We start from the raw sequence: 18,508 nt of genomic DNA on the forward strand, positions 1-18,508 counted from the left end.
GCTGGCAAAGGACCAGCCTCCGCATTTAGTCCCAGCCGCCCCACCATCAGATAGGAGGGCAGATCTTGCTGCCAGAGAGACAGCTAGGGCTCCGAACCAGCCTGCGCGCGGCTCTGCGCCCTGCCACCTTCCGTCTCTGAACGCGCACCCAGAGAGCGCAGGGCTCCAGCAGCCCCTCAGCCTCCCCACCTCCTGCCCGCCTGCCTGCGGACCTGGCGCTCGCCGCTTTCAGGCTCCTGATTGACTGGCTTTTCAGTTTTTCCCGCCCCGGTTCACCCCTCCCCGCCACAACCCCCTTTCCCTGCTTGGCCGCCAAGCTTAACCTTGCCCGCGTGGTCATGGGATGTCTAATTTCATTTGTATCTAGGCTGCTGAGAGCGCTCCTTGCTCTGTAAAGTGGATGTCAGGTGGATCTATGTTTTTGAAGGAACAAAGACTCAGCGAAGGCGACGTGGAGGAAGTTTGAGACGCGGGAGAATGCAGGCTGCGTGCTGGTACGTGCTTCTCCTCCTGCAGCCCACCGTCTGCTTGGTAAGTCCTTGCTGATCCTGCGCCCCCGCAACCCCACCCTGGCCTCGAGGCCCGGCAGCTGGGGGCGCGCGGGACGGCGAGACCGCCAGGTCAGCCAGAGCAGCATTCCTGGTGACTGTGTTGGAACAACTTTGGCAAGCTGGTGTCCCTATCCCTGCAGGATTTTCCGGGACTCCCATCCCCATGTCCTGCTCCAGTCCCCCCTCTCCTGCATGGGATTCTGAACTGAGTCTAAGGCACACTAGACACCCCGAAACCGAGGAGATAGTGAGAGGAGGTGCTTTGTGACAGGAGAAGGCACATAGCAGGGATGGAAGACAGGATTCATCCACAGTTTAAAGGAAAGGAAACGAAGTGGAGAGTGGCGAGCGCGAATCTGCGCTGTGACTTTGAAAGTGAATCCGCCCTCGTAGCCGCCCCCTCTCCCCCCTCTAGTTTGGAGACGTGCACAGAAAGGAGTGCAGGGAACTTTGTGGGACTTGCAGGGGTGAGACAGGGCAAGCTGATCAGTTAGAGACATCACAAGTGATCAGATAGTTAGGTCAGAGATGCTCCGGCAAACATGTAGCAGCTGCCCGTTCTTCTTTTTCCAATCTCTCCTTTTCACCAAATAACCAAACCCGAACCACACGTCCTCCAGTGGCCAGACCCTTATTAGGGGAGTCAGGGAGAGAATTCTAGCAAAGCCACTCACTGTCCCAGTCTTCCCAGAGCCATTTGGGGGCATTGGACTTCGCACATTTTTGTACCTGGGAGAGTGGGGGAGTGGCAAGAAGCGCTTTATTGTGGTGGTAGTGGGTCGGTAGCTGTGGACAGCACGCGGAATAGACGCAGAGTGCAATGTCTCAGAAGGCCAGGCGCACTCAGACCCTGCTGGTGAAGTTGTGCTCAGTACGCAGGCCCCCATTTTCCCATCTGCGTGCCTCCAGAGCTTACTGAGTGCTCCATGCGTTCTAATTAGGGATAAGGATCGCTGGGGCGGTCTGGAATCTCTGATGGGCTGGATAAATGGGATGGGGGAATGCTCTTCCTTAATCCCAAGAGTTTCAAATCTGGGAGAGTTGCCATCCCTCCTATTGAGAACGTTTCCCAGCTGTTTCCCTGATGCATGTGACAGTAGGGCTGCTAGTTTTGTGAACTCGGTGTAAATGAGTGTGTAAGTGTACGTGTGTGTGAGTGTTCATGTGAGGGTGTGTGTATTTAAGAAGTAGTCAGTCAGCTTCAATCCAAGAACCCCTCAATGTTGCCTGTCTTTGCACTTTTATCTCCTGGCGGTGGCAGCCGCGGACACCAGAGGGCGCTGCGCGTCAGTGTCCTCGCCTACAGGACACCTTGGGGTAAACAGGTGAAAGGCTGGGCAGCCAATCCAAAAGAACAGCCTTTCTGACTATGGGCGAAGCCTGTGCCTTTCCTGGCTGCAACGCAGAGGGAATGCAAAATGTATCCTTCCCATTTCCAACCGTTCTTGCCCCCACCCGTGTCCAGGAAACCCACTGACATTGAGAACCCAGGGAGGAAGGGTAGAAAGTTTGGTCAGAGGAATTACAGAAACTATTTATTGAAAGAAAGGGAAGGGACTGCCCAGTGACAGCTACAGAGGGGAAATATTAAGTATTCCCTGGATCCCGGACCCCCTCCTGTTCCTCTCCCCTGCATAACTCTACATATGACCTGAGCCTCAGGACTGTCCTTACATCCTTTGGACTGTGTTTTTATGCGCACACATGGCAAAGGCTGGCAGCTGTGGCTCAGTGTATTGCTCGGAGCAAGTATTTCGATATCCTGGAAAAATAATCTATCAAAAGCAGAAGTGAAATCAATACATTGTGTTAAATTTTAAATGTGTTTGTTGGCAGTTAAACCGTTTCCCACTCATTACAGCAACAGTGCTGGATTTATTCTAATGCGCTGCGTTCTCAACAACAAGCGCATTAATTCTTCTTTAATTGTAAACTGGGAGCATTTGAAAACCGTTCAGTGTGCAAATTATGCTGATTCAATTACCGTTTAGTTACAGACTTCATTACCTGAATGCCTTTTGGCAATACCGAGAAAGGAGACAATTTTTCCAGTTTCACTCAAAAACAATACCAAATGTGAACAATAAAACAGAGAAGGCGATTTACAAGCCCATTCCCTTCTCTCTGATCTAAAGTTGTTGTGTGTGCTGGGGATTGGAATCCACATGCGCCACAAAAACAAAACGGCCGGTGGTTGTGATCCAAGGTAGTATTTCCAGGGATTGTCATTCCAGGGTTATTTGCCAGCAGAATCCCGGGCTGTTTTCTTGGAGGAGCAGGGAGCTGACTTGTAGCATGGAAATGAATTTTAAAGGATGAATTGGGCAGTCAGGATAGTTTGGTTTTAGGCAAATAAGCAAGTGAAGAGCCTCAATTAAAGCTCTAAGGCAATGTGACAGACAAAAATAAAATAAAATAAAATAAAATAAAATAAAATAAAATAAAATAAAATGGCCAAAGCTGCTTTCCCCACCTATTTTACTAAACACCAGAAACAGGAACTGGATTTAGCATTTATGGGTGGCTGTACTCAGGAACATCCAGACCTTTGCAAGCAACTGCAATAGGTGCAAGCAGGTTGTCAGGAACTAATTCAAGTTATGTTCCAAGAAGGTAGTTATTTTATTTTGTCTCTCTCCTCCCCTTTGAATTGACATAAGCCAGGGAGGAGATAAAGGAGTAAATTTTTTGTCTTTACAAGCTCACATCTCAACTTTGGTGACAGGGACACTCTATTTACACATTGCCTCCTCGCTGGTACCACGGCACACCTTTCCCTTTAAGCTCTTGGAATCCCAGTCATGTTTCCCAGGGAGTGATCACCACATTATGTCCAGGGAGCAAGATGTGTTTAGATATTCCCTATATAAAATATGTAGCCTTCTGTTTATGGAGAAATACAGAAAATACTCCCAAATTTGGGAGGGACTTACTATGAAAAACAGCTCTGTGTCCAGCAGATCAGTGCTCCATATTTAAAGCACAATTGTTTGCCTGTGTCTGGGTGAGTGTTCCCAGGGTGTGTTTCTTGGCCGAGGGTTGCTTGAGTGCCTGTTCTAAGTTGATGATTTTCTGTCATTTTGTGCTGATTGAGAGATAGGTCTGCCTTATTTTCAAATTAGAAGCTTATTTTAGTACTACAGTGGGGAGTTACTTAGAAATGTGCCTGCAAAAGTTACCCACTAAGGCATATTAGAATTTTAAAAAATTACCACAGCCTGTAATAAATTCAGGGAAATGGGAAGTTTATTTTTTAAAAATAAAGTGAAGGAAATCTGTTTATTGAATGCTGTGTTTTGCAGATTTAAAAGTCTGAGTTCAGCGGGAGAGACACCTATGGCATAAAAATACTTCTTAAAAATAAAAAATAAAACATCCTGCAATTTTTATTCTTCTGTCAGTCCTGGATTAATTCCAGAATATTTCAATATGACTTAATGGGGTGGCAGGACTGGAGCATTTTAACCGAATTGAAGCATACCCTGGGTGAACTAGGGAAATGTGGTTTCTGGCTCTAAGGACTGGGTGTCCTAAATTGAGCTATTCCCAGTGGGCCACGCTGCAGGAGAGGTCAGGGCACATAGGGAGAGCATCTCCCAGAAGAAAGCTCTGTTTGGGGCTCACTTGTGGCCATTTTCAGGGTCAAGAATTGATTCTAAGGAGTGCTCCCTGGGCATGTCAATAAAAAAATTACCCAGAAATTGAGTCCAGAGAATCTGAACAGGGGTTGAGTGGCTTGACTGTGATCAGTCACATCCACTGTACCATTCTAATGAGAAGAGATTCTCCCCCTCCAACTTAGGTCCCACTAGCCAGTTCTGTTAGGAATGAAAATTGATAATCATCTGGTTGTTGTTTTTAACCCATGTGGACAAGAATGGATACTTCTTTCTAACCCTTGGGCTTAAAAAACATTTTGAACCACCTATTCCCTCAAATTTAAGAATTTAGGGTGTCCTTAAAATGTGAATTACACATCAGTTGTTTGACAGAGAGATTAAAGAGTGATTGGTATTTTTATGTACCTCTGTACTATTTGAAGCCAGACCCTTCGGGTGAATTCACCCCTTATGCAGGTGGCTATTAAGAAATGTGGAAGCTGGGGGTGGGGGCAAAGCAGCAGGAGAGAGTCCACTAATGTCTTTCCTCTGATTAGGTATTTATTTGTGCGTCCCATCCTTTGAAAATTAAGCCAACTTCCCACTAAAAACTTGCATCCATTGAGCTTATACCTGATAATACCTTAACTCACTGAGGCTGTTCAGCGTTCTCTATAATGCCAGTTGTTGGAAGCCCTACTTGGAAGTCACTCCCCTGCATTTCCTGAAGCTTCTACCCCACATCAGCCTTGTGACTATAGAATTAAACCTAGATTTTAGAAGGAGCCTATGCTCCAGCAGCACGATGTGATAATTCCTCAGTCCAGGGTTCTGTGAGAGAAGTCGCATTTTTCCTGAAATACTCAACTCTCCATTGACCAGGAAAGCAGCTCTCTGGGTGTGTGGGAAGCCCTGGAGTGGGTCGTCCTTTTGCCTCACTTCCAGGAGGATTATCATGTTCTGGGGCCTTCTGGTCATAGCTCCAGGGAAACTGCCTTCAGTATTAAAAGGATTGAACCAGAATTGCTCCAACTTTCTCAGCTCATGCTTTCCCAGAAAGCCATTAAGTTCCTGGCTCCTCTTTGTGCGAAGGTTGATTTCTATTTGGCTTTGAATTGTAGACGGCTATTTCTTCCTTAATGAAAGTATTGTCTGGGTGAAAAATATATTGGGTGGCAGGGAAATTGCTTTGTTCTTTTGAGGTAGGTGCCCAAATGTCCCACTTTTCTAGCCGCAGGAAGATTTTCTGCAGACTACAGAAATTGACAGCATTGTCCAGGTAATAACCATCGTCGACAATATTTTCAAAAGGACGTTTGAGTGATGAAAGCATTTGGATTTTGCTCTTTCAAATAAGCAATTTTCTGTCTTGGGGTTCTCTGATTTTATAGGGGGTAGGGAGAAGAGGCCCACATGCTGGCAAGGAGATGGCGTCCCCCTTTTGCCCAGACCAAAAATAAGGAGGTGTTGTCTGCTTTGCTGGGAAACCTGAGGGCTCAAGAGCCCTCTGTGAGTTTGGCTGTTGCAGCTTTGATGTGAAGGGTCAAGAGGGAATCCCCCGACTATGAGGAATAGCATGCCTCTTGCACTCCTCTTCCCATAAAGAAAACCAATGTAAGCCTGAAAGTTTGCCTGCTGTCCAGTGGCAAGTTAGGAAATGTGCATTCTTTCTGATATACGTATTTTTTTTCTAAAACGTGTCTACGTTTGGTTTCATTCAGGTAAAGTTATCTTAAAGCAACCCCATATATTAGGAGTGTCAGATCTCATTTTAAGACCCTAACTGTCCTGGCCGGTTTAATTAATAGAGGAAGGCGGGCAGGTAGGTGCACCGGGGCTAAGCTAAGCTAGTCTGCTCTCTGTGGTCAGCGGCTTCCAGGAGCAGCGGGTGGCAAAGCGACTCTGCTGTCTTGCCTTCCCCTGCCTTTTCCCAGCCACCATCCTTCTTGCCCCGCCGCCTCGCGCTTGCAGGAACTTGCGGTCTTGATTTATCTGCCACTTAAGCCCGCGACCAGCTCTTTCTCTCGGTGTCAGCACTAACTCCTCCCGGAGCTCCGTACACACGGAGCGTGTGCATTTCTCTGCCGCCGATTGGCATGTTGACGACTCCGCTTGAAGGAATGTGACAATAAAGTGGGGAAACCAAAGCTTGGCAAGCACTTAATCAAGGATAAAAAGGTTCTGCTGTAAGGATGTCACTCAATTTATTGTGAAAGTCGAATGAGTTACGTTTAATGAAAGTGCTCCCCAGATGAATATTACCGGCAATTTCCCGAGTTGGTTCTGTCAGCTCGAGATGAGGAAATGCCAGCTCCGATCAGAAAAGCGCGCCCATCTCAATTACTATGCAAGCCTTCCAAGAGCGGGTTTTTATTATTTTTTTATTGAGATGATATATATATTGGCGGCTTCTTTATGCCCCCTCCACGCGCACCCAGAAGTGCGTTTTGCCCATTTTCCAAGTTTGACATCTGCCCTCGAGGGTCGCTGGCTGTTGTTAGAACTTCCTCGGTGCGCACTGAAACACTAATTACCTCCTCTGTAAACAGCTCTCTTTAGTATCTTGTTTACTATGGAGGTGGAGACTGGACAAGGGACAGAATTCCCGTGCTCTGGTTCCCTTTTGTCATAGCAAGTTCCTTCTGCGTCTAGTGAGGGGTCCCGGCTTGTGGAGAGTGGGTGGCATCTGGGGCTGAGCGTAGGGATGATGCTCATGGTGGGATCCCAGGAACTAGGAGAGTGCAGCAGGAGCACTCCAGCAGCGGCCACACAAAAGCTTTCTCCCCCCCCCTCATTTAAATAATGAGGGTATTCTATTTGTTCAAGTGGGAAACACAATGGGGAGGGGGTCACGTAGGCTGCAGCCTGAGCTCATCGCCTCATCTGCATGAGAATGGAGAACCTAGAGGCTTTTCTCATTAAGTTTCTTTCTCCCACAATGAGACAAATTGCTGCATAGAAAACCCCAGTGTTTCCTTAAGAACTGGCTCTTGGGGGGCTCTATGCATCCCCGCTGAACCTGACTTTGGCCGGGCCTAGCCCATCACCCGGCCACCCTAATGGGTTATGATGGGAAGTAGCGGAGGCAGCAGAGGCAAAGGGTGCCAAGGGAGGTGAGGCACCCTCGCCCCACCGGAAGGAGGGAGGGGGCGTCCTCCTGGCACTGCTGGCCCTACGTCTCAGACTGCCCTCCTCACCCATTGATTTTAAGGCTATTGCAAGTCCTCTTCTGCAGTTGGCGAGGAACTTTTCTTCGATGTAGGCTTCCTACACTCAGTCCTCCGACAGACCGGAGCTGCGGAGTGTTCGGGCCAGGGGAAGTTTCCCAGCAGGAGTCGCTGCCGCCACAGCTGCGCGCTCTATTGTCTGCTTTCAGCCGCCAGTGACTTCAGCAGCCCCAGCCGACTTCTGAGAACATAGGGGCAGGCAGCCCTCTGGTTTCTGGACTCCAAGCCCGGGCACCAAAAAGCGTTGCTTCCGGGGAACTTTTCGCAGACGCCGCAGCCAAGCTTTCAGTGCTTGGTGCTCCCGGCGGCAGCAGGCAAAACCGCAGCAGTTTTCCAGAGAGAGAGGCCGCGGGCACCGACATTCAATGGGGGCAGCGGCAGGCGGGCAGCTGGGCCCGCAGAGCGTCGGTCAGGACCACGGACAGCGCCACAGGCTCCGCCCGGTCCGAGGTCCTCAGTGCAGCCTCAGCCCCCGCGCCCGCTGGGTTCCCCTGGAAGTAGAGTCTGCGCTTAACTCAGCTTCCCTGCTCCGTCATTTGGGGACATAAAACTAAGACCCTTGGTGGCGGTTAGAGCCTCTCCTTCGCACCCGTTCCCCCCACCCCTGCGTGGTTGCTGTATCACGTGATTATCACTGCTCCATCCCCAGTGGAAGTGAATTCTTGTCCTCTTGCTCCTCCCCTGCCCCCGTGCCCGGGCGCGGAAACCAGACAGAAAAGCGTGAATCAGTGCTGTATAGAGCTGGAAGCAACGTCCTTAACAAAGTAAAAGCTTCGTTTGGCAGATAAGGAAACTGAGGTACGGAGCAGAGAGTCAACTTCCTCGCAAGAGTAAAACCAAACTGGGAGAAGTGATTTCCTACTCGGTCTCCCACCTTCGGGGGACAGGGCTGGGACCACCCACCAAGATGCCCACCAGGATTAGGCGCCTTTAAAAAGCAGCGCGTATGAGTGTGTGTGTGTGTATGGGGGGAGGGGGGGCAGTGAGGAGTTCTAATTATTATAAATTCCTAAAGAAGCAGCAATTATTCACAGGCAGCAGGACAAATCACGGCCCAGGAAAGGGAATCAATATATTCGCTATCGAAAGTGCCTGGCTCGCCTTTAATGCAGATGAATAAGGATGGGACCTCATTATTTTTTCGCAGTTAGGCTGCCGGGGGGCGTGGGGTCAGAGGCAGCATGGAATCTATCATCATTAGACCTAGGACAGGGAGGGGAAAGTTTCTATTTACTTAGCAAAACAAACAAACCTCTCTCCCCAAATCTAGTAACCCCCCCCCCCAAACAAAACAAAACAAAACAAAACAAAACAAAAAAACCTCCTGTACACCATTGCCCCGCCTCCCCAGCCCCACTGCCTCCCTCCCGTGCCCCCTGGCTCCCTGCACACTCTCCGGGCTTCGCTGAGCGCTCCAGAGTGGACACTGCGGCCCCTTAAGAGAGTGCGCAGTTCCTCCTTGGCTGCGGTGACTCCTTTGCTTTGGAAATAAGCCAGGGAGTACCGAGTGTTGGCGCTAGGGGTTCTCTGTGTCAAAGGCGAAGAGCAGCTGGAAAGTCTTGTCTGTTTCTCTCGCCTTAGTTTGAGAATCAATCCTTTCAGGGCACCGGGCTTTGCACATGCCCGCAGTATTAAAGGAGCAGAGGTCTGGCAGGTAGTGCTCCATCATCCCATGTGAGATGCCACTCGGAGAAAGGCAAGCTCGCCAGAAGAGAAGCAATCTGGAGGTGAAGCGGGGTGGGGAATTAAATAAGAAGAGAAGGAAAGGTTTAGGTGTAACTCGACCAGGGTCTTCTGGTTCCCCAGGCATGGTGTCTTCAGGCCTGTCCACCACTATTTCTCAGGCCTGTGAATGCGCGCCCTGCCTCCACCCACGAAAGACGCTGAACTGTTTAGGGTCTGCCTACTCAATTATTACACAGCATCCCAAGCCCCTCTCCCCCAATTTCTCCATCCTTCAGAAACCTGCACTCCCTGGCACAGCCTTTCTCACTCATAGAAGGTGTCTGACACCCCTGATGGGCAACTCCTGGGGTGAAATCTGTATTCTTATGTGTGTCTTCACTGCTCCCCTAATGCCATAGTTCTCATGGCCAACTGAAGTGTGTTTGAATGTGTGTGTGTGTGTGTGTGTGTGTGTGTGTCTGTGCACAGTTTTGAGTGCTGGACTTCATCTGTCAGGTTTCTCCCTTATTACAGCAGATCCTTTCTGCAAAGAAAATAGGGTGTGGCACTTAAAAAAACACAGGAACTCCTACATTGCAGTAAAATAAATCATAATCATAATAACATTAATGAGAGCAAAATTTAAATTGGTGAATTTCCAGGCACTACAGTAGTAATAATGTACTTCTTTCCCTCGAATGTTCTTTTCTTCAGAGCCCAGCCTTTCATGGTGTGTTGTGATTACCTGAGTGTCTTTGTTCCCTTGTCTTCAGAGCCAGCCAGCCAACACAACACCCAGACGGTGTGATCTACTGGAATCTTTTCCTCCCACCCTCTTCATTTTTCAGTGGCTTTATAATTAAACTCTGTGAGATATATGTAGAATATACCCAGTGGAGAGTCTTTTATTTTTATTTATGTAGCATGCTGAGAATGGAAAATTAAGGAAGTGCTTACATTAAAGTAATAAGCCTGGTTTGATATTAACAGAAATGCCCTTTTAATTTACTTTTTTTTTTTTTTAAGTCTAACAGATTCTTTCATACCCCAGAGCCATGACTTTTATTTATTTATTTATTTTTTGAGTCATGCCTGTTAAAGGAGAGATCCCAATCGACATAGTAACCTGTATTAACTTAGCAGAACAAAAAGCCAGGCTAGCCGCTCATTTGATATGTACACTAGGTTTAGCAAGGCAAGGATGCAGTGTGATGCTGGAAGCTGAGCAGAAAGAGTTAGGGGGCAATGGCTGCAAGGCCTCCCATTGTCCTGCCTCTCCCTGTCCCTAACCACATCACAATGCACACATTCACACCCAGTGTAACAGGGTCTTCCCAAGCCAACACAAAGGCTTGACACTGAAAACCTGCAGGGATTTTCATAAAATTGAAGTTTACAGATTAAAGACAAGGAGGCACAGATTTCCTTCCTTTAAGATTGGTTATTGCCAGAAAAACTTGGAGAAAATTTCCTGGCTTAGAAGAACCTATCCACCCACCCACCCCCTACCTCCCATTTACAGGTTAAACACACAGACACACAGCAGACCAAGACTGGATGTTAATAATGTACATGTGTACATCTACTCTGAAGGATTCTATGAAAAAGTATAGAAGGAAAATATTTTGTGTTCATAAATTGTTGGCTTTGAAATTCCAACTTGGTTTTGACAGTACCATTTCCTTGATAGGAATCTGGTACTTGACACTGGACTGTTGTTCTATTTATATAATCACTTTCAGTTATAGAATGAATTCAGTTTTGGTAAAGGGGAATTACTGGCAAGGTAGCTGGAATTTTAGTCATGTATATAGGCATATATATTCCAATCTCTCCAATTGAATTTTAGAAAATGATTTTTCTCCTTTTAACCTTGTAGCTAAATGCTATTAGAGGCCCACAGGTATATAAAACAGCTTATATAAAATTAATGGACTGCTTTACTTTCACAACCTTTTACTTGTGAAGCCCTTGTAAAATATTGAATCTATTTAAAGTAGGAAGAATATAAAAGTCAGGTTTTGTGTGCAATCAATAGTTGTAAATGGTTCGGTGAAATACTTGATTGTTTTGAATGAGTTTGAAAATGTGATGAAAATTTATTGTCTGTCTTTGTGCACTGATGTGCTAATTATAAGGCTGCCCCTTCTTTTGTGTAGCTGACCAGTTTTGAAACTGAATGTAAGATTCTAAGGCAACATCTAAGGAAGTTGTTAAAATTTTAGGAAAGATGCCTTTATTGACTTACCTGCTTACAAAGAGATCAATGGGTCACTATAAAGTCATGATTGAGGAAGAAATTAAAAAAAAAATCTTCCAACATTGCTTTATTATTTAAAAAAATTTAACAATGGATTTATTGGCATTGTAGAGTCTGGATATTTTATATACACTTTTGAAAAGAAAATGAATGAAGGTTTTAACTTAGCATCAAACTTCATAAAATGAGATTTAAAAACATTGAAACTATTAACATAAATCTCTTCTTGTTTTGCAAAAGTGTGGGCAAAATTTGGAAAAATTGGAGGTTCTTTTTCTTCCTCAAAACATATATTAAAGACGACATTTCTCTGTATTCTGTTATTTGGCTATGGATCTTTAAGACATGCCATAAGCCCTACTATGAATTTCTTTCTCCCTACTGTGCATTTTCATTGGGGAATGAATCACTTTTTTCCTCTTGCCTTATTGGACTAAGAATTATACGTGGCCCAAAAGCATAGTGACATTTTCTTTATTTTTTAAAGATCCTCACCTGGGGATATATTTTTATTGATTTTAGAAAGAGAGAAACATAAATGAGAGAGAGAGAATAACACCAATTCGTTGTCACCTGTCTGTGCCCTGACCAGGGATGGAACCCGCAACTTTTTGGTGAATGGGATGATGCTCCTACAGCTGAGCCACCTGGCAAGGGCAACATAGAGACATTTTCAAAACCTTCGTCCCACTTTCTCCTGTTTCACTTGAAGGTTACCTAGTATAAACACACTCTTTCCTCCCCCCTCTCCTTCTAAAAATGGCCACTGGACTATCACATTAACACACCCTCTAAATAAGAAATAATGTCATAACTTACCAACCAGCTACATATATTGTTCCTGCTGCTCAATACTCAATGGAAAACTCTTAAAACACGAACTGAATTATATGGGACTCATTATATTTTCTGTCTGAGAAGTTTTCAATGAAAATGCCATAATTAATCCCAGGTTTGATTCAAAAGCCTATTTGGAGAATGATGAATTGTGATTTGTTGTTGGAGCAGCTGTGGTGTTGGTAAATGGGGCTGACTACCTGATCTCTGAAATTGAAAATATAAAATACCTTTATTCATGTATCATTTCCATTATTTGTGAATAGTTTCTTGCACCAGGACATCATCATTTATTGTTTTCCCAGAATTAAATACAGAGAAAGATGCAAAGCACAGTATATGAAAGGAAGTTATTCATGTGCAGTCAGTGTAGTATTTCTCTGGTCTTGATGTGAAACTTAATTGCTATTGATGTGGAGATTTCGCAGAACATGGCAGAGTTTTTGCCTCTTTCACAAGAAATATGTAATTGAATGATGAGTCCCTCATGTTAGATTTTCAACCTTATTTCTTTTGGTTTAACAAGGCAAAGAGTTATGAACAGCTGCACCTAGAGGCAGCCACTATTAAGCTAGTGCAGATCCGGTGTTAGCACCTAGGAGCTGAGCTACCACTTTTGGACCTGCAGCTCTGCTCTCAGGCTGCAATGTTCGGGGGTGTGGAGGCATGAAAAGGGAATGATTTGGCTCAAGATGCTTAATCCTGCCTTGCATTCTTGACTGAAATATTTCACAATTAGAATGGCTCTAATTAATGTTTGGCTGGATGCATTTGCACATAACTAAGTTTGATGGGTCCCCACCACTCCCCTTGAACAAGTGGTGACAAAGAGAGAGGCTTTAGATGCAAATCCACATACCAAAAGATGGTTGATATCCTACTAAAGGCTAGCTAGGTGGATAATGTCACAGCTCTTGCGCAATTGTCAACACTGAATTCATGGTAGAAATCAATGAGTTATGAAAAGGTGGGTGACTTTTTGGCTCCAATGAGGACCTGACTAACCACAGGCTCCTTTTCAGTAATCCCCCCAAATCCCCCCAACCTCTCTCTCTCTCTCTATCTCTCTCTCTCTCTCTCTCTCTCTCTCTCTCTCTCTGTCTCTCTCTCTCTCTCTCTCATCACTTCCTCACTTCAATTCTTAGGGGAAGCAGCATTGAAAAAGACATTAGGAGAAAAGAAGGAAAGAGAATGGCTAAGTATTTTCATAATTTTGTTACCTTAGGCAAATTTTTAAACTTCTTAGACCTCAATTGTCTTATCCTTTAAAATAGTGCTAACAACACATCCTCTCAGAGTTAAGGATTAACTGCACTTATCTATCTATCTATCTATCTATATATATATATATATATATATATATATATATATATAAAAGCCAAGCAACAGGAACACTGGAATGACCAGAACAATTGGACTTACTGATTGCTATGATGCACACTGTGGCAATCAGCCAGCCCAATTGGGCCCTGATTGGCACTCCCACCCTGATCAGGGGCAGGGCTGGCCAACCTCCCTCAGCCCCTCCCCCTGCCATCCCAGCCTGATTGGCCCCCATTGGGGTGGCCTGGCTGGACCCTACCCATGCATGAATTCCTGCACCAGACTTCTGGTGTATAATAAGAGCATAAAAAGGTCCCTGACACTTAGCAGTGGTGAACTTAGCAAGAAAAAAGTCTTGCTACCCTTTAGAGAAAGGTTCTGACCAAGTTCCCATGCTCCCAGCACAACCTTTGCAGAGATGAAATGCAAGGCCTAACTCTACCCTTGGACCCTCCTGTCTCTTGTTTCCCCCTTGCAGCTGGTTGATTGTATAGTTGCCCAATCCTGCCTAGAAAGCCATATGTACTTAATGTGAATAGTAATCACTGTGACTCATACCAGAAGAAAATGGCCATTTCTACAGCAACTAGTTAAATGTTTATATAAATAACGAGACAAGTCATCGACAGACTCAATGAACAGATTGCCTAGTTGACAGGAGAATTCTTGTGATGTTTTAATTTTATGTGGCAAACACTATGGACATGTATTAAGATCTGATTTAAAACACTGATTTAGCCGAGACCAGTTTGGCTCAATGGATAGAGTGTCGGCTTGGGGACTGAAGGGACCAGGGTTCGATTCCGGTCAAGGGCATGTACCTTGGTTGTGGGCACATCCCAGGTAGGGCGTGTGCAAGAGGCAGCTGATTGATGACTCTCTCTCATCAATGTTTCTAACTCTCTATCTCTCTCCCTTCCTTCTGTACAAAATCAATAAAATATATTAAAAAAAAACACACAAAACAACACTGATTTATTTGTGAGGGGTATTTTCTCTTAATTTTTTTTAACACTTGGAATTTGCTTAAAATTTGCATGCAAGGTAAGCAAAACATAGCCTACTGTGTTTTAAAGTTGAGGGACCTTTGGCCAGAGGATATAGGCTACGTTATTCCACTAGTTTATTATAGCTGAAGGTCTGGATATAACAGCACCTTAGCTCTCCAGAGTCGTAGATGAAATGCTTTGATGGGATGACAGCCACAGCAGCCCTCTCATCTGCTCAAAATATCTCCTGTATGCCACCATATACCTCCTTCTAAGGCATTACCCTGGGTACCCAAGAAAAGTTCCTATAGAGAAACACTATTTTGTGTCTTGAATTTGACATGAGAATGGGGGTGGTGTGGGGCTGATGGCAAAGGATAAAATGTTCCCTTTCCTATTTATACCCTAAATGTGTTAGGACTTTAGCATGATTTATTTTTTCATTTAGTTCTCTTAATAACCCTATAAGATAATGGGTTCTACTGACCAGTAAGGTCTTATTAATATCACTAATCCTATATAATAAAAGGTTAATATTTAAATAACCGAGTGGTGGAATGACCAGTCACTATGATGCACACTGACTACCAGGGGGCAGACACTCAACGCAGGAGCTGCCCCTTGGTGGTCAGTGTGCTCCCGTAGGGGGAATGCTGCTCAGCCAGAAGCTGGGCTCAAGGCTGGCGAGCACAGCAGCAGTGGTGGGAGCCTCTCCCACCTCCCTGGTGATGCTAAGGATGTCCAACTGACGGCTTAGGCCCACCAAGTTGTCAGTCAGACATCCCCCCAGGGCTCCCAGACTGCGAGAGGGCATAGATGAGGAAATTGGGGCATTGAGAGTATGAGTGTAAGGTGGCAAGATTCTATCCCAGGCAGTCTAATTCTTGAGCCAGTGCTTTTAATTACTATACTATACTATATTATGTGTGTGTGTGTATGGGGGGGGGGAATGTAGACTAACGCATGCATGCATGCACACATGCATGGATGCCTAAAATGTCCGCGGGGAATGAGAATGGGTCCATTTAAAAATATTTTTGAAAGCAATAACTATGTTGTTTTCCACTTTAATGAATAGCTCTTTCCCACTCTTCTGGGTAGACCTTTATTTATTTATTTATTTATTTATTTATTTATTTTTTATATCTTCTGGGTAGGTCTTATTTGGGTAACTGTAGTGTGCTTCTGGTGCTATTGTAATTTAGTAATTTTATTAGATGTAGTTCTTATTCTTGAGGGACTTCCCATAAGTGTGGAAGACAAAGTAATAAATGTAGGTTTGATACTGATGGTTGTGACTCTAGATAGTGTGTGGGACACAATCTCTTTAAGAAGTCTGCATCTATTTACCTACTGCTATGAAAAATGATCCTGGGCCTTGGGGTAAGGTAATAAGTGAGACGAGGGCATAAAGCACAGCCCTTACAGTCATCTATGATGGAGTTTAAAAGGATCCGTAACATCTGTATTTCTCCTAACAAATCACACAGCTACTTTGTGAATTATTTGCCAAGTCTGGGCAGGAAGAAGTGGGGAGAGGAGAGGAGAGTTTATTTATAAGGGCATAACTATGTGTAATAGAGATAAACTCTAGTTTCTTTCATGGTGTTTATTATGAGTCTAGTATTTTTGACAGTTACTAGATATAAAAGAGAGATGCAAATCCACATTCCTTTAAAAGTAAAATCTTTGCACAAGATACAAACTAAGAAACACTTAAAAATACATTCACCTTACTAGTCAAAATAGTCCCAAATATTCAACTATCTTAGCATAGGCATTTTCCCTGTAGTATGGATATGTTATTTTAAAATAAAATAGAAAAATGCTCACAAAATAGTTTATGGAATTACCCAGTCTATATAGGATGTAGAATTTTTAAAATTTATTTATGAGGAATAAAAGTTAATCCAAGATACTCCTGCCCAAAGCAGAAGCTCTCTGGCAGGAGATGAGGGGGAGAGTCTGGCTCCATTTCAGTCATGTACTACATTTGACCTTGGAGAAGCTTAGTTATGCCTTGGGGCAAAAAATTAAATGTTCCATTTTGCAGCAGTATCATCTTTCACCTTTATGTGGGTTTAAAAATGTAAATAAAATTGCTTTCTGTAAATGGTATACATGAAGGTCATATTCATAGTCTCTGCAAGAATTCAAAATGCCATTTGACCCATCATTGGCTCAATAGATAATAATGCTTTCTATTAGTTTCTAGTAATCTACTTTTTAAGCATTTTATGACTCAATATTTTTATGCCTAGTTCCTAGTTTGTGAAATAGGAAATCAGAAATAAACCTTTTAGCACTTCATTGTAGATGTATTTATAGAATATGTGCCTTCAACTTTGAACTTTTAAAAATGTCAAATCTTTCCAGAAAGCATTTCCTTTGTAATAAAATTGATTTGGCTGAACATATGCAATGAGAGAAGAATGTGCTTTTGAAAAATTTTGAGAGCTCAAGCTTATTTCAATTATCATCTGTTTTCATTTTGCTTATTATTTTCCTTATAGATCAGTCAGGAAACAGGAATTGGAATCCTGATGGCAGAATGCAAGCAATGAATGTAGAAAGAAAGTAACTACTGCAGAGAGAGAGAGAGAGAGAGAGAGAGAGAGAGAGAGAGAGAGAGAGAGAGAGAGAGAGAGAGACTGACGCTCTGACTAAATTCTTTTCATTGGAATTTGGATAATAAGACCCTGATAGATTCTTGTGTTTAATTGTCATGATTTTGATGGTTAATGACTTTTGATTGTTCTTCTGGAGGCACCTGTCAGCCATTTCCAAAGCACAGATGGCTTTACCAGCCTCAGTAGGAGTTTCTTTTCCTTACTAACCTTGAGCTGAACCAATTATTTTGGGGTAGATGAGCAGACCAATGCCATTCCAAGTTTTTCTGTCTTTGGGAGATTATTTGGTTTGTTGAATAATGAGTTGAGATCATTGGATTCAAAAGTTTTATGTTTTGTTTTTATTGTAATGAGTATTAGTCCTCTCTCTGAGTAGATATGTAACGAATATTCAGTGACCAAGGCCATAGACTAAGACGATAATATACCCTCCTTCACTTGGACATCCTGTTTTATGCCTATTGTCTATATCAAACTTGCCTTCTCCTATTTTTGAATAAATTATATACTCATCTTGCATATGACTCGGTGTTCAACTGGCTGATGAGAAAAGTTGATTATAAGCCTTTATGAAAGGCTTATGATTATGAATGATTGTGAAATAAGCAAGAAGAGCATTCTCATCTCGATTTTATGCTTTCTTTCTCATGAGGCATTCAGGGTACTCATACTTTTGGATAACCAGGGTCCACTCTCATCATGTGCTTTGTATAAGGTGACCAGACATTCCGCTTTTGGTAGGACAGTCCGGATTTTTAACAATTTGTCCCGCGGCGTTTTAAAAAAGTCCCAAATCAGGACCCGGGTACAAATTGTTAAAAATCGGGACTGTCCTGCCAAAAGCGGGACATCTGGTCACCTTAGCCTTTGTGGAATATAACCCATGCTCTTTTATATAAAAATCTGGTAAATTTTTTATTAACTATTGTGCATTACACAGTCATGGGAAAAGCTGATAAGAGAATAATGACTGATTTGCCACCCACAGATTTTGCAGCGTGGCATCAGTTTGGTAGAATTGCTTTGGTCCAGGGCCCAGAAACTGAACTTTGCTAGTGCTTCTTGAGTTACCGCTGAGAAATAGACTCACTCTAATCAGAATATCAATTTTGAAAATGCCCTTTTCTTATGAGAAAAATAGCTGAAACACTATTTAGAGCACATTCTTTCAATATGGTAACTCTGGGGAGTCCAATTGGTAATCAAAGTATATTTCTTAAGAGGCCATGGCAGAACACAAAGTGAAGTTGAAGGTTCCCTTTATCTGTTTCATGTCTTCCTATCCTTGAGAGCACATACCCCTTGCTTACTTCTCTGAATTCCTGTTTTCTATGCACACAAACCCATTTGCTATTTTTTAAAAAAATATTCTTTCTTTAAATGTGTTACTATCACTGATGCAACTTCAAACAGCTTTTCCTATGAAC

General features: G+C 43.9%; 1 protein-coding gene across 1 annotated transcript in view; it reads left to right on the top strand.

Moving 5' to 3' along the window:
- The first annotated feature begins 366 nt into the window (after positions 1 to 366).
- The window catches only part of NXPH1 (neurexophilin 1), a 259,574-nt gene continuing 241,432 nt past the window's right edge, over positions 367 to 18,508 (top strand). Inside the window, exon 1 of the mRNA XM_084897581.1 lies at positions 367 to 531. Within this exon, the coding sequence (XP_084753707.1) occupies positions 478 to 531 (54 nt within the window). The 5' untranslated portion in view covers positions 367 to 477. The remainder of the gene's footprint in view (positions 532 to 18,508) is intronic.

This window comes from Pipistrellus hanaki (assembly GCF_964339955.1).
Source record: "Pipistrellus hanaki genome assembly, chromosome: 10".
NCBI classification, from domain to species: Eukaryota; Metazoa; Chordata; class Mammalia; order Chiroptera; family Vespertilionidae; genus Pipistrellus; species Pipistrellus hanaki.